This window comes from Pristis pectinata, chromosome 15 (assembly GCF_009764475.1).
Source record: "Pristis pectinata isolate sPriPec2 chromosome 15, sPriPec2.1.pri, whole genome shotgun sequence".
NCBI lineage: Eukaryota > Metazoa > Chordata > Chondrichthyes > Rhinopristiformes > Pristidae > Pristis > Pristis pectinata.
The window spans coordinates 41627736-41644006 of record NC_067419.1 but is presented as its reverse complement, the minus strand read 5'-3'; the positions used below and the strand labels follow the sequence as shown (position 1 = coordinate 41644006).

General features: G+C 47.1%; 1 protein-coding gene across 1 annotated transcript in view; it reads right to left on the bottom strand.

The window, feature by feature from the left end:
* tbk1 (TANK-binding kinase 1) overlaps positions 1-14862 on the bottom strand; it is a 46750-nt gene extending 31888 nt beyond the window's left edge. The window contains exons 1-6 of the mRNA XM_052030048.1: positions 14766-14862; positions 12780-12901; positions 7250-7390; positions 4747-4876; positions 3865-4046; positions 1181-1341 (exon numbers count right to left, since the gene is read on the bottom strand). Coding sequence (XP_051886008.1) covers positions 1181-1341; positions 3865-4046; positions 4747-4876; positions 7250-7390; positions 12780-12866 — 701 coding nt within the window. The 5' untranslated portion in view covers positions 12867-12901; positions 14766-14862. The remainder of the gene's footprint in view (positions 1-1180; positions 1342-3864; positions 4047-4746; positions 4877-7249; positions 7391-12779; positions 12902-14765) is intronic.
* Between the last annotated feature and the right edge of the window lie 1409 nt (positions 14863-16271).

Genomic DNA, 16271 nt, shown 5'->3' with positions numbered 1-16271 from the left:
AATCTCAAAGGTATAGTAACAGAATGACATATTGTAGAACTCAGAAAAGAACGAATTGCTGGTGGAATTACGATAGGAATTAGAGAAATAGAAGACAGAGGGAGCATGGGAAGGGGAAGGGAAACTTTTGCACAAGGAAGGGAGGGGAGTCTTTTACTCAAAGAGAACAGAGAACCCAATGGAGATCAGAATCACTCTTTAAGAGAACAAGAGGAGAAAGAACGGAAGAGAGAATGGAGGAAAAGGATGGAAAGACACAAGGCAGAGGTGTAATCAGAAGTTTGGAGAAAGGGAAGGAGCAACACAATTGGAGAGGTGTTGCCTGTACAGCGCAAGAGGCAGCAAGGAGAACACCAGATGAATCAAGCCTGCAGCTATGTAGAGGCAGAACTGAGCAGCTTTGGCAATTACTGAAACATGGGTTCTAACATCAAGTCTCAGTCACACAACTGCAAGTTGTTTGGTTTCAGTGAATAGCCTGCGGGAGGGGTTGGAAAGCAATTATTTTTTTTGATCTGAGATAATTAGAATGGCTCTGATGCTTGTTAGTGACTTATCATCTACAGCAATATCTGCTTTCATATGCACAAACTTGTTTTGTACCCAAAATTACTTCCCAAAGCAAAATTGATCACATTCACACATGGCTATACACGATGAGGACTGATAGAGATATTCATGTTTAATGGACATTGAATCTCTAAGTTAGTAATATACTAAGATAAAAAATAGAAACAGCTGGAAAAACCAACTCCACCTCAGATTTCCAGCATCCACTGTATTTCGCTATCGGACTCATTCCAACACAACTACTTTAACGGCCTCTGTCCTGGCTGCCATCTGTGACAGCGATCAGCTTGATCTTGGCAGTCAGGACACTTCTCAAAGATCAGAGGTGAACTTGACCTGAATTAGAATTTCCTTTAAATTCTGATCCAAATTTCTTTAGAAAGCCATGTCTGAATAAGTCTGCAGTGCCAGCCAGCAATGCATCCTAGATACCCAAACACTTCTACAATAAACAGTTTCTCCACTTGTAACTAACCACTGATACATTCTCTTTTGGAGAAATAGAACTACCTTGATCTTGTGCTATTCACTTGCCCCAGTGTCAAACTGTATTACCTATGGCAAAGTTCAGAGGCGCAATGGAGCTTGCATTACCTCCAATAGCACTTACATTACTTCCTTATTCCTGCGGGGTCCTTCAAATGGTCTGAAAGGGAGGCTGCCAGTGGCTGCATGGTAAAACGTGACTCCAATACTCCAGAGGTCCACGGTTGCTCCGTACGTCTTCTGGTGAGGTTTTCTCAGCACAGCTCGCTCATACATATCTGGGTGCTAATCAGATTTTAATGCTCTGCTCAAATGCTGCTCATAAGTTTGGGAAACATTCACGAGACAATTTATTTTGGCTAGTTCACAATTAAACATTTATGAATTTCTTATGGTAAATGTATCAAAAAATGTTAAATCATACCTAGTTTCTTCAACAAAGTACAATTATTAAGTGCTGAGAAAGAGAAGTCTTTACGAGCATTGCTGCTTCCAAGGTTCAATGGGCTTAGTGCAAACTCAACAAATTGACAGCAGTTTCAAAAGCCAGGTTCAGCAGATGAGGAGCACCGGCAACACAACAAGAAATCATAGGCCGCTGAAGTCAAACAGCAGCAACTTCCGTAAACCTGCCCCTTCCCACCTCCTGATCCACCTGGCCCCCATCACCCTCTCTCTTTCCCCTCTCCATCTTCCCATCACTCCCACTCTCCTCCCTTCCCCCCCCCCCCTCACCTGGATCCACCCATCACTTGCCAGCTCTTGCTCCACCCCTTCCCCCCACCATTTTATACTGGCCATCTCCTCTCTCTCCACTCCAGATGAAAGGTCCCGACCTAAAACGTTGACTGTCCATTTCCCTCCACAGCTGCTGCCTGACCTGCTGAGTTCCTCCAGCTCCTCTGTGTGTCGAAATAATTTCCTGTTTACTTGGATCTCAAAATGCATTACAACATCAAACAGCTACTGAAGTAAATGTTGGCTGTCATATTCCTTGCACATTTGTTTTCAGCCTTGCCAAGACATTGGTCCCTTGGTGGACAATAGTGCTAAAGTCACCAGTCACCTTCAGTATCCAAACCAACGAGCCCATGAACACGTTGCAGACTTCTGGGCCACAGGAGTCATCGGGGCAAATCCAATTGATCCTCTCCTCCCACCCCTGTATTCACAGTTGTCAATCAAGGGAAACTCCAGACACAGGCAGGTGGTATTTCTCAGAGAATAGAGTCATACAGCACAGAAAAAGGCCCTTCGGCCCAACTCATCTATGCCAACCGAGGTGTCCACCTGAGCTCATCGCACTTGACTGCATTTGACCTATATTCCTCTAAACCTTTCTTATCCACATACCTGTCTTTTAAACAGTGTAATTGTGCCCACTTCCACCACTTCCTCTGGCAGCTCATTGCATATACCCACCATCCACTGTGTGGAAAAAGTTGTCCCTCAGATCCCTTTTAAATCTTTCCCCTCTGACCTTAAACCTCTGCCCTCTAGTTTTAGACTCTCCTACCCTGGAAAAAAAGACTATGACCATTCACCTTATCCACATCCCTCATGATTTTATATACCTCTATAAGGTCACCCCTCAGTATCCTATACTCCAGGGAAAAAAAGTCGCAGCCTATCCAGTCTCTCCTTATAACTCTTCCTCCAGTCCCAGTAATATCCTTGTGAATCTTTTTTGCACCCTCTCCAGCTTAATGACATCCTTCCTATAGCTGGGCGACCAGAACTGCACACAATACTGTCACCAAGGACCTGTATAGCTATAACATAACATAGAACACTACAGCACAGTACAGGCCCATCGGCCCACAATGTTGTGCCAATATTTTATCCTGCTCTAAGGTCTATCTAACCCTCCCACATAGCTCCCTATTTTTCTATCATTCATGTGCCTATCTAAGAGTCTCTTAAATGTCCCTAACGGACTTGCCCCCACAACCTCTGCCGGCAGTGCGTTGCACGCACCCACCACTTTGTGTAAAAAAATATCCCCCTTATACCTTCCTCCAATCACCTTAAAATTATGTCCCCTCGTGTTAGCCATTGTCGCCCTGGGAAAAAGTCTGACTGTCCACTCGATCTATGCCTCTTATCATCTTGTACACCTCTATCAAGTCACCTCTCATCCTCCTTCTCTCCAAAGAGAAAAGCCCTCGCTCACTCAACCTATCCTCATAAGACATGATCTCCAATCCAGGCAGCACCCTGGTGCTGTCTGTCTGTTATAACATCCCAACTCTATATTCAATGCCCTGACTGATGAAGGAATCTTGAAGATATTCTTTGAGTGCATCAGTGCAACTGGCCAACAGCTCAGCTTTTTGTGTTCTTGATGACAGAAGCATCCGACCAAACATCTAGCATGACCCATGGGCAACACAGTGGCACAGCTGTTAGAGCTACTGCCTCACGGCACCAAAGACCTGTGTTCAATCCAGACCTCAGGTGCCACCAAGTTCTCCCTGTGAGTGCGTGGGTTTCCCCCGGGTGCTCTGGTTTCATCCCACATACCAGAGTCGTGCGGGTTGGTTGGTTAATTGGCCACTGTAAATTGCCCCTGGTGTGTAGGTGAGAGGTCGAGCCTGGGGGGAGTAAACGAGGATATGGGGAAAAATTAAAAAATGAGGTTAATGTGGGATCAGTGTAATGTTTGATGTGGACTCAGTGGGACGAAGGACCTATTTCCATGCTGACCACAAGACACAAACATCCAACTCTGACAAAGTGACTGAAGCCGTGATTCAACCTTCAGCTTTTAAATACTTGACTTTTAGGCTAAAAGTGACTGATTCTTACCAAATACTCCTCCGTTCCATAAAGTGAGACAAACTGCTCATCGTCTTCCAGTTCCCTGGCAGCACCAAAGTCAGTGAGCTTGTAAACGGACTGCCCGTCCTCCCCAATCACACGCATAATGTTTCCGGGTTTGAGGTCTCTGTGCACTATTCCATTCTCTCGCAGGTGGTTCATGCCGGCCACTGTTGGTGAGCATCAAGACTCCAGTTCAGAAGCAGAAAGAATGAGGTTGGCAGTCAACAGAGTCACGCACATCAGTTTGAACTGGCTCGTCTTACCTTTTACAAGTTTCTAAATTTAACTAATCTTTCTCTCTCTCTCTCTCTCTCTCTCTATTCCTCCACAGCCACTAAAAGTAGGACCTCTCCTCAAATCCTGACCTCCAACAATGTTATATGAACCCAGGGTAAATTATAATCCTGGATAAATTAAGTAGTCTCACACAACCTTAATTTAGGAATGAGGCTTTGTGAAATTCTGTTAAGTTTTTGGGAGGCAGGATTTTTTTTTAAACAATCAAAGAAACTGAAGTTCAGAAAAATAGGGCAAAGACAAAATGCACAAGACATATTTTGTACAGATACAGTAAGGGTCTGCAGTGAGACAAATACCCAAAAGATCTCCTTTTTCAGCAATAAGAAATCCTCAGTTCAATGGTGCCAGCAAAGAAAGGGATAAATTTGGACTTATAATGAATTACCAAGGCAAATGAAAAATCAACACTTTGGCAATGGTCCGGGATAGGAGGATGAAGCCCAATATAACTTACCATATCTTATTTTGCCAAGATCGTTAATATAAGCTATTCATGTGCAAGAATCAGTACAGTAATTTCGGCTTTCATTTAAGACAAATAAGTAAAAAAAAGCATCGAGAACATACCTACATCTCGCAATACGATCAAGAACTCTGTTTCTGGCAGACCGAATGCATTCCCTGTCTCTTCCAGAACAGTGTACAGACTTCCACAAGAACAAAACTCCATAACAAGCACTTTGTTTCGACTGGTATTCTGCACGAGAAAGTACAAGAACATTTCACAGTCAATGTGTTAGCCCATTTACTGCTAAAACAAAACCTTAACATTGAGCTACGTATAGATTCACCAGGACCTCAGAACCTGTTGGAAAATGGCCAGTGGTAGTTCAACATCTGCATCAAGAACCCAAGGAGCCTCAATACAATGAGGACTCGGCCACCTAACCCTCTAGCACGTCCCAACACAGGAAACTTGGCAAAGTACATCTTGGGACACATGTCAGGGAAGCATCGCATGGTGCAGAAAAGTAACTGAACATAAAAAGACAGGAGCAAATTGGGATTGAAAGTGACACGCTAAAAACGTAGAGCTATCTCTACTGTATGCAACTTCTCTGGGTCATTTTTGGTGTGGAGGGGGAGATGGGGCCTCCAGTTGGAACGATGAACAGGGGCAGGTACATGCCTGCTGTCCAATCAAACATTCCTGTGGCAGAAGTGAAACAGTGGTTCTACTTGAGAAGCCCCAACAACCCACCACATTACGTCATGCGTGGATGGTGTCTCTGCATAATGGAAGATAGCTGATGCTCCAGTTTGAAGCTACTAATACATTTCAGATAAGGTGATGCATAAATCACACATCATCAATTCCATCGTCCTGGCCAAATGATCAATATCAGATTGTGATGTGGATTCAGAGATAAAGTCCTATACAAAACACAGGACGGATTAAGCTGCTAATCCCACAAATTACAGAGTTTAACCTACAGAGCAGAAACAAAGCAGTAGTAACAGTAGCAATTCACAGGAGGATTACTAAGCAAAAACTGACAATGAATCACAATATTAGGGAAGATGGAGGTGGATTTATAAGGCATTTATTTATTAGTCACATGTACATCGAAACACACAGTGAAATGCATCTTTTTGCGTTACTGAGAATGTGCTGGGGGCAGCCTGCAAGTGTCGCCACTCTTCCGGCGCCAACATAGCACGCCCACAGCTCCTAACCCGTACATCTTTGGGATGTGGGAGGAAACCGGAGCACCTGGAGGAAACCCACGCAGACACAGAGAGAACGTACAAACTCCTTACAGATAGCGGCGGGAATTGAACCCGGGTCGCTGGTGCTGTAATAGTGTTATGTTAACTGCTACACTACTGTGCCACCTCTTCAAGAAGAGGCACTTTAAGAAGAAGTGTTTGAAAGGAGGAATGAAAGACAAAGAGACAGAGAGAAGGTTTAAGGAGAAAATTCCAAAGCTTGGGAACTTGGGCTGAAGGTGCTCCCACTAATGGTAGAGTGAGCTAGATGATCAAAATGCCACAGTGAGAGGAGTACATAATGGAGGGTTGGTTTCTTACCCATTATAACATGGGCGGAGGCCATCTGGCCCATTGGGTACATGCTAGCTTCCAACAGAGCAATCCCACTGGTCCCACTTCCCCATACCCTGCAACCTTCTGTGTCACACATGCCCATCAAATCCTCTCTGATTCTTTTGTCTCTTCCTACACTGAGGGGTAACTTTAGGGTGGCCGATTAACTTGCCAGCGTGTCTCTGAGATGTGGGAGGAAACCGGAGCATCTGGGGAAACCCTTGGGAAAACATGCAAACTCCACACACGCAGCACCCGGGATCGTACCTGGGTCCCCAGAGATCTGAGGCGGCAGCACCAACTACCACAGCATCCTACTGCGCTAAAGGCTGGAGGAGCTCAGAGAGACAGTGAGGACAGGAGTGGGTGAGGCAGGATGGGATCGAGACAAGGATGAGAATTTTAACAGTGAGGCAATGCTTAAGCAGGATCCAATGTAGTACAACCTGAACAGGATTTGGTGCGAGTTAGCACAGAGGAGGTGGTGTTCCTGACAACCATTATGGAGTCTAAATAGTAAGTAACATAGATGTGGAAAACCCAAGACAAAACTCATGGTGTAAACTAGGTACGAGTCTAGGACCAGAAGGCACAGCCTCAGAATAGAAGGACGTCCCTTTACAGTAGTGATGAGGAGGAATTTCTTCAGCCAGAAGGTGGCGAATTTGTGGAATTCATTGCCACAGACGGCTGTGGAGGCCAAGTCATCGGGTGCATTTAAAGTGGAGGTTGATAGGTTCTTGATTCTACGCAAAAGATGCATTCCACTGTGTGTTTCAGTGTACGTGTGACTAATAAAGATATCTTATCTTCTTGATTAGTAATGGTGTCAAACGTTATGGGGAGAAGGCAGGAGAATGGGGTTGAGAGGGAAAAATAAATCAGCCACGATCAAATGACGGAACAGACTCGATGGGCCGAATGGCCTAATTCTGTTCCTATGTCTTATGGTCTGAAGTTGATCCCACGTGCGCGAGTCCATTGTATTAGACAAATGGTGAGTACAACAACATGACCTCCATACCTCCTCTTCCACAGCGAAGAGTTTCACAATGTTCTCATGGTTCAGTTTCCGAAGGATTTCAAACTCCCGCATCTGGACTTCAATTGGCCGCAGAAAGCTGATGTTGTTAAATACTTTGATGGCGTACAGGTTACCGGTTTTCTGTGGAAAGTTACCCAACATTGAAAGTTATGAGGTGTCACAGCAAGGCATCAGGGTGAAGCACTGTTACTTATACAAGCAAGCGCAACTACCATCAACGTCAGCGACTTGTAGCAACAGTAAGGTGAATGGGAACTCAGCACGAGGGACTTTTTTTTCTGTAGCAACAGCGGAGGAAGCAACCTCGGCCTGAACTCTAGGAGGATTCCATGCTCCTCCGAGCAGCATCATCAGATCTTTGATGGCTACCCAAACTGCAGGAACAAGCAGAGTCACTTCAGTTTATTGTGTCACAGAGTCATACTGCGTGGAAACGAGACCTTCAGCCACTGATTTACACTAATCTCATTTCATTCTCTCCCCGCTCCCATCAACTTTCCTCAATTCTTTCAACTCACCCGTAACGTGAAAGGTCATGGCTGTCATGTGACACCACTGAGTACTGGTCGAAAGTGACACCACTGTCAATCAGGGTCTAGCCCCACCCAGCCATCAGCAGCAAACTCTGACCATTGGTCCCTGCGCACACCTCTCATACCTGGCCCCGACCCAGACCCATTGGACTTCTTGAATTACCTGAGCTAGCTCCACCCAGCTCTCCAGCACAATAAAGGATGCCACATGTGTGGCCCTTCCTCTTTTGATTGCTGCTGGGGTTGAAACCACGTTGATGGGCCACTGGTAAGAGTGTGCACATCCACAGGGGTTTAGGGGTGTTTTTAAGTAGATTCCCAGTAGTGTACAGCCGTTGCTCCTCCCAGAGGCAGGGAGGGGTTCAGGCACCGTATTACGTTTTTCCCTGACCATCTGTAACTAGCTTACTGTGTGTGTGAGCGCACCTCACCCCCGTTGCAACTCCCCTCACGTTTCGCGATTACCCAAGTGCGTGCGTGTGAGTGTGCATCCGTTCCCGTCATTCTGTTCCCGCGTTTGTCTTCGTAAATAAATTCTTTTTAAAATCCAAAGACTGTGTCTGGATACCTCTGCCTTTGAGACCCGAAAGAACCTTTTCTCACCTACACACCAAGGATAATTTACAATGGTCAATTAACCTTCCAACCTGCACATCTTTGGGATGTGGGAGGAAATTCCATGCAGACAGCACCCGAGGTCAGGACCGAACCTGGCAGGCAGCAGCTCCACTTGCTGCATCTCTGTGACTCCCTTAGCTCTGCAGTATATCACCTCAAACGATGCATCCTTTGCTTAATTCTGTGCCGGGGTGGCATCAGCCCATCAATACAAGACCTCAAACTTTTGGACCTGAAGCCAAGATGATTACCGAGCAAAACAAGCAGACCAAGTATGAAACAAGCACGGTGCAAAAACAAAGTACTGGATTGAGAGGGATAGGCTGCATCTGTAGAGAGAGAAAAACAGAGCTAATGTCTCTGATTAATTGGCCCTTACACAGATATGAAAGGTCATTGACCTGAGACAGCAGCTGTTGCTCTTTCTACAGATGCTGCCTGATCCACTGAGTATTTCCAGCACTTTGTGCTTTTATTTCAGACTTCCAACATCTGCAAAATTTTGGTGTTGAATTAATGCGACACTGATAAGACCATTGGTAAATTACTGTTTGATTACATTTCAATGGGGGAAGTTCTTGCAAAATGCGGCAATTTAAGAACTTGACTGATAGGAAATGAGCTCTTTGCTATTAAAAAAACTGGTTGCTGTACACACCCAAAGAGGAAGCAGTGACGGAGGATACACGTGGGAAGTTGACCTTTTGAAAACAATATTGTTGAATGTTATCCAATCTCATTTTCATAACCCAAACCAAAGTTCTACCAGTTGTCCTGTTCCACCATTGAGCCCTCTTGCAATACCTTGTGGTTTAGAAAGTGCAGCATCCTGGCTTGGGCAGGGGACATACGTTCCGCTACCACAGGTTGAGACTGGAAGGCACTATTTCCAAAGATGCTGGTCTGCACCTACATGACATTGTCAAGTCGAGTTTATTGTCATGTGCACAAGTATGGTGAGACACAGGTACAACGAAAAACTTGCTGTAGCAGCTTCACAGGCACGTAGGTTCAAACAAGACTTAGGACAAAAATTATAGACAAATTATACAACAGTGAAGAAAACAAGAACTGTGCAAAAAACACCCCCAATCAGAGACCAGTCCCTGGCAGTGGAAGAGGAGGTCTGTAGTGTTCTGTTGCTGAGGTCGGGTTAGGATTGTGCAGGTCAGTTCAAGAACCTGAAGGTTTAGGAAAGTGGCTGTTCCGGAACGTGGCAGTGTGGGAATTCAGGCAGTGAGAAGGCATGACCCAGATGGCGGGGTTCCTTAATGATAGACGCTGCTTTCTTGAGGCAGCACCTCCTGTAGATGCTGCCAATGGTGGGGAGGGCTGTGCCCGAGATGGACCAGGCTGTGTCCACTGCTCTCCGCAGCCTCTTGCGTTCCTGTGTGTTGGAATTGCTGTACTAGGCCATGATACAACCAGTCAGGATACTTTCAACAGCGATTCAGTAGAAGTTTGTCAGAGCATTTGGTGACATGCCAAATCTCCTCAAGCTTCTAAGAAAGTTGAAAGATATCCATTGAGCCTGCTCCACATTCACAATGCCCAGAATATAATGAGTAGACCCCCTTCTCAAACAACCAAACCCTACCATAGGTACATCATTTCTCAGGGCTGAAACTTGCCAAGAAACACAGAATGGAAAGTTCCTCCCTACATTGGCCCTACCCTCAGATGCTCTGGAGCATCTGGACAGTAAAGACACCTACATTAGACTATTGTTTATTGACTCCAGCTCTGCCTTCAATACAATAATCCCAAGCAAGCTTGTCACCAAACTCTGAGACCTAGGGCTCAACACCTCCCTCCACAACTGGATCCTTGACTTTCTAACAAACAGACCGCAATCAGTGAGGATAGGCAGCAATACCTCTGGCACGATTATTCTCAACACTGGTGCCCCACAAGGCTGCGTCCTCAGCCCTCTACTCTACTTCCTATATACTCATGACTGTGTGGCCAGATTCTGCTCTAACTCCATCTACAAGTTTGTATATGATACCACCGTTGTAGGCCGTATCTCAAACAGCGATGAGGCGGAGTACAGGAAGGAGATAGAGGGCTTAGTGGAATGGTGTCATGACAACAACCTTGCCCTCAATGTCAACAAAAGAGCTGCTCATTGACTTCAGGAAAGGGGGCAGTGTACATGCAACTGTCTACATCAATGGTGCTGAGGTCGAGAGGGTTGAGAGCTTCAGGTTCCTGGGAGTGAACATCACCAACAGCCTGTCCTGGTCAAATCACGTAGATGCCACAGCCAAGAAAGCTCACCAGTGCCTCTACTTCCTCAGGAGGCTGAAGAAATTTGGTTTGTCCCCTTTGACTTGCACCAACTTTTACCAATGCACCATAGAAAGCATCCTATCTGGATGTATCATGGCTTGGTACAGCAACTGCTCTGCCCAGGACCGCAAAAAACTGCAGAGAGTTGTGGACACAGCCCAGCGCATCATGGACACCAGCCTCCCCTCCTTGGACTCTATCTCTGCCTCTCATTGATTATGCTGGCTGCTTCACCAAGACAAAGACCCCACCCATCCAGAACATTCTCCCTTCTCTCCTCTTCCATCGGGTAGAAGATACAGGAGCCTGAGGGAACGTACCACCAGACTTAAGGACAGCTTCTACCCTACTGTGATAAGACTATTGAACAGTTCCCTTATACAGTGAGATGGACTATGACTTCACGATCTACCTTGTTGTGACCTTGCACCTTATTGCACTGCACTTTCTCCGTAGCTGTGACACTTTATTCTGTACCGTTATTGTTTTTACCTGTACTACCTCAATGCACTCTGTACTAACTCAATGTAACTGCACTGTGTAATGAATTGACCTGTACGATTGGTATGCAAGACAAGTTTTTCACTGTACCTCGGTACAAGTGACAATAATAAACCAATACCAGACATGATTACAACCGAGCCTGGAGATCCCAAGAACTGTTAACCCACTTAAAAGAAAAATCAAACAAAAAACAACCACAGGTACTGGAAACCTGAAACAAATAAACAGAAAATGCTGGAAAAACTCAGCAGGTCAGGCAGTATCTGTGGAAAGAGAAATAGTCAATGTTTCAGGTCTGCTGTTGACTGTTTCTCTTTCACAGATGCAGCCTGACCTGCTGAGCGTTTTTCCCATTTTCTGTTTTTGTTAGTCTGTTTACTTTGTTTCTGGATTCTGTGCACAGTTTTAGCTGCCCTGTTATAGGAAAGATGTCATTAAGCTGGAAAGAATGCAAAAAAGATTTACAAGAATGCTGCAGAGACTCAAGGGGCTGAGTTATAGGAAGAGGTTGGGCAGGCTAGGACTTTATTCATTGGAGTGTAGGAGGATGAGGGGTGACCTCATGAGGAGCACAGAGAAGGTTAATGCGCACAGTCTTTTTTTCGGGGAAAGGGAATCAAAAACTAGAGGGCATAGGTCTAAGGTGAGTGGGGGAAGATTTAAAAGGGATGAGGGGCAACTTCTCAAACAGCGGGTGGTGCGTATATGGAACGAGCTGCCAGAGGAAGTGGTTGAGGCAGGTATAATGACAACATTTAAAAAGGTGCTTGGACAGGTACGTGGACAGGAGAGGGATACGGGCCAAATGGAACTAACTTAGATGGGCATCTTGGATGAATTGGGCCAGAGGGCCTGTGTCCATGCTCTATAACTGTGACCTAATTCAGAGCAAAAATAATTATGAACATTTTTGTCATACTTTGAGAAGATATGAAATAAATTGAGTGTGGTAACACCCTGCGTTTCAAAAGAAAATTTAATTACTTCACTGAAATAAAAATATTGTTCTAAATCTATCACCAGCCAAGCAGCAGTACCATTTTGGTATTGGTATATTACTGTCACTTGTACCGAGGTACAGTGAAAAGCTTGTCTTACAAACCGATCGTACAGGTCAATTCATTACACAGTGCAGTTACATTGAGTTAGTACAGAGTGCATTCGGGTAGTACAGGTAAAAACAATAATGGTACAGAATAAAGTGTCACAGCTACAGAGAAAGTGCAGTGCAATAAGGTGCAAGGTCACAACTAGATAGATCATGAGGTCAGAGTCCATCTCATTGTATAAAGGAACCATTCAATAGTTTTATCACAGTGGGGTAGAAGCTGTCCTTAAGTCTGGTGGTACGCGTCCTCAGGCACCTGTATCTTCTACCTGATGGAAGAGGAGAGAAGAGAGAATGTCCCGGGTGGGTGGGGTCTTTGATTATGCTTTTGATGATGATTAGTTTAACCCTCCAGACCAGAAACATGTAAGAAACATTCAACAGGACAGGTAGCAGCTGGGGAGGGAGAAACAGAATTAACGTTTCAAGTCAATGACATTCTGCCGGAGCTCACCTTATGCCGCCCACGATAGACATTAGCAGTGGCTCCTTGGCCAAGTATATCGGAGATGAGCCAGAGATAATTCGTTGTGCTCTGCATGTCTGATGTGTTTGAAATCCCTTCTATTCAGAAAGCTGCAGAGAGAGCAGAGAGGAGATTTGACACCCAGTTTCAGGATGACTCAGTGGCAATTGCTGGAAACCTATTCAACTACACTTCCCAAAAGATTAATCTGCTCAGAATCATAGGTATTTCCTCACAGCAGATCCTTCAAGTGTCGGTCTCAAGCATGCAGTCTGTTACCCTGAAATATTACCCTTTGAATCAAGAATGGTTGGAATAAGTGAGATGATCATCCCACATTTTTTCTGAAACTTTACAATGCCTTATGTCCTTTCCTCCACAAGACCAGAAGTAATGGACACAAGAGATTCTGCAGATGCTGGAATCTGGAGCGACACACACAAAATGCTGGAGGAACTCCGCAAGTCAATTCTGGCAGGATCTATGAATGTCAGAAGTAATGGGCTAACTTTATTACCATTATATCATGGGAACTGTAGGTTATTCTCCTTGATTCAGTTTGATTATGATTGAACTGGACCTTCTTGCACCAACCTAGGTTCTGCAATCCCTTATTTTCTTGTCAAAAACGTCTACTGATCTGAATTTTGGAATTCTCAAGCTTTGAAGAGCAGTGCGCCTAAATTTAATCAAAATTGCAAATTATAAACTATATAGGCAAGCACTTGAGTAAACCCGCTGAATTAACTAAAGTTGAATTAACATAGAATTTCCAAAACAAAACATGGATCGCTGATTACTGCCCAGAATCACTCAACAGTGGAATAATCACGGGCACCATGACACATTAATTTGCATCAATAGACAAGACTAGATCACATTAAGCCCTACAGTTAAAATACTGCGTTGTGACTCTGTTAATGAATGTGGATGATGAAATGCTTCCAATGTCTGTCATTACACGAGTGAGGTAGAACACTCTGATCTTGAACTGGCCAACCAGGGTCCCAGGCAGGGGGGTGACAGGACAGAGCCTCAGAGAGGGAGAGTGGTGGGCAGAGAGGGTCCAGAACCCCTGGTGGTATGAGGGGAGGGGGGATGGTGAAGGTAGGAGGGATGGGGGAGGAGGGGGCGAGGAGGTGGGATGGGGAGATGGGGGGCGAGGTGGGAAAGGGGGCGAGGTGGGAAAGGGGGCGAGGTGGGAAGGGGGGCGAGGTGGGAAGGGGGGCGAGGTGGGAAGGGGGGGGGGAGGGGGGGAAGGGGGGGGGAGGGGGGGAAGGGGGGAGGGGGGGAGGGGGGGATGGGGGCGAGGTGGGAAGGGGGCGAGGTGGGGGAGTAGAACGGGGAGGGATGGGGAGATGGGGGGCGAGGTGGGATGGGGAGAGGTGGGATGGGGAGAGGTGGGGGATGGGGGAAGGAGGTGGGGGATGGGGGAAGGAGGTGGGGGATGGGGGAAGGAGGTGGGGGATGGGGAAGGAGGTGGGGGATGGGGGAAGGAGGTGGGGGATGGGGGTGGGACGGGGAGACGGGGAGAGGGAGGTAGGACGGGGAGAGGGAGGTAGGATGGGGAGATGGGGGGAGGGAAAGGGGGAAGGAGGGATGGGGGGGAGGAGAGAGCGGGGATGGGGGGAAAGGATAGGGTCCAGAACCCCTTGGAGGTGGGGGGGGGGCGGGAAAGAGGGTCCAGGCCGGGATCCATCACCATGGCAGCGTGTGGGGGTCAGGGGAGTGTCCGGGGAGGATAACGGGGTCGAGGGGTGGGCGGTCTCCGGGACCGGGACGGTGGGTCGGGGGGGGGGGGTGGGGGGGCGGTGACCGGGGGTCGGGGGGTGGTGACCGGGACCGGGACGGTGGATCGGGGAGGGGGGCGGTGACCGGGACCGGGACGGTGGGTCGGGGGGGGGGGGCCGTGACCGGGACGGTGGGTCGGGGGGGGGGGGGGCCGTGACCGGGACCCGCTCGCCGTTTATTTACCTCCCGACTCCGCTCCGAGCCGCCCGTTTCCGGCTTCGGCCTCTCCTCCCCGCCGCTTCCGTGTGCAGCAGCCTTTAGCGTCCGGCAGCGACGCGGAAAGTTCCGGTTCCCAGCAGATCTGGGTGGGGAGGAGGTGGTGGGAGGTGTCCTGCTAACCATGGACCCACTGGCTGCTCCCCTGCTAACCATGGACCCACTGGCTGCTTCTCCTGCTAACCATGGACCCACTGGCTGCTCCCCTGCTAACCATGGACCCACTGGCTGCTTCTCCTGCTAACCATGGACCCACTGGCTGCTTCTCCTGCTAACCATGGACCCACTGGCTGCTTCTCCTGCTAACCATGGACCCACTGGCTGCTTCTCCTGCTAACCATGGACCCACTGGCTGCTTCTCCTGCTAACCATGGACCCACTGGCTGCTCTCCACCACTGAGCTTCTGGCATCCTCACAGTTTTGTACCTGGCCTGCAGGGGAAGGGGGAGAAGACCCCAATTGCACACAAGAAGTGTGGCAAACCTGTAAAAAGCACGGGCCAGTCAACATCAGTGGAGAGAACAGTGAAGTCAAGGAGGGGACACTGCCTCAAAACTATATTTTAAGAAACAGATCACAAGATAAAGGAGCAGAAATAGGCCAATCGGCCCATCGAGTCTGCTCCGCCACTTCACCATGAGCTAAACTATTCTCCCATCTAGCCTCAATTCCTGACCATTTCCCCATATCCCTTGATACCCTGACTAATTAGATACCTATCAATCTCCTCCTGAAACACCCCCAATGATCGGGCCTCCGCAGCTGTATGTGGCAACAAATTCCATAAATCCACGACCCTCTGGCTAAAGAAATTTCTCCTCATCTCTATTCTAAATGGGTACCCTCTAATTCTAAGACTGTACCCTCTTGTCCTGGACTCGCCCACCAGATCAGCCAAGGGAAACCATAGAATTAAACAACAGAATATGAGACCATTTGGCCCATTCTACTGCTTGGATGAAGGGTTCTGACCCAAAACATCGACTGTCCATTTCCCTTCATAGATTCATAGCTTCACTTTCCAATGGTGCCTTGGAATTTTTACACCCAAGTAAAAGAAAGAACAGATACTTCTTCCAAATGACAGAACTTCGAGTCCCTCACTTTTCCCTCCACACCGCCAACTGCGTAGGGTAGTGAAAAATCATACTGTATTGTTGCCGTCATAGGCCAATGATTGAGTATAAGAATTGGGATGTCATGTTGCAATTGTACAAGACATTGGTTAGACTGCACTAGGAGTATTCTATACAGTTCTAGTTGCCCTACTACAGGAAGGATATGATAGGAATAGAGAGTGTGCAGTAGAATTTTGAAGAATGAGAGATCTCATTGATACACCATGTTGTGGAGGGTCGTGGCTGTCACGTGACAACACTGCCCCTACCTGGTCGGAAGACACACCACTGTCAATCAAGGCCCAGCTCCACCCCACCCATCAAGTGCTCACCTCACGATTGGTCTCCAGTGAT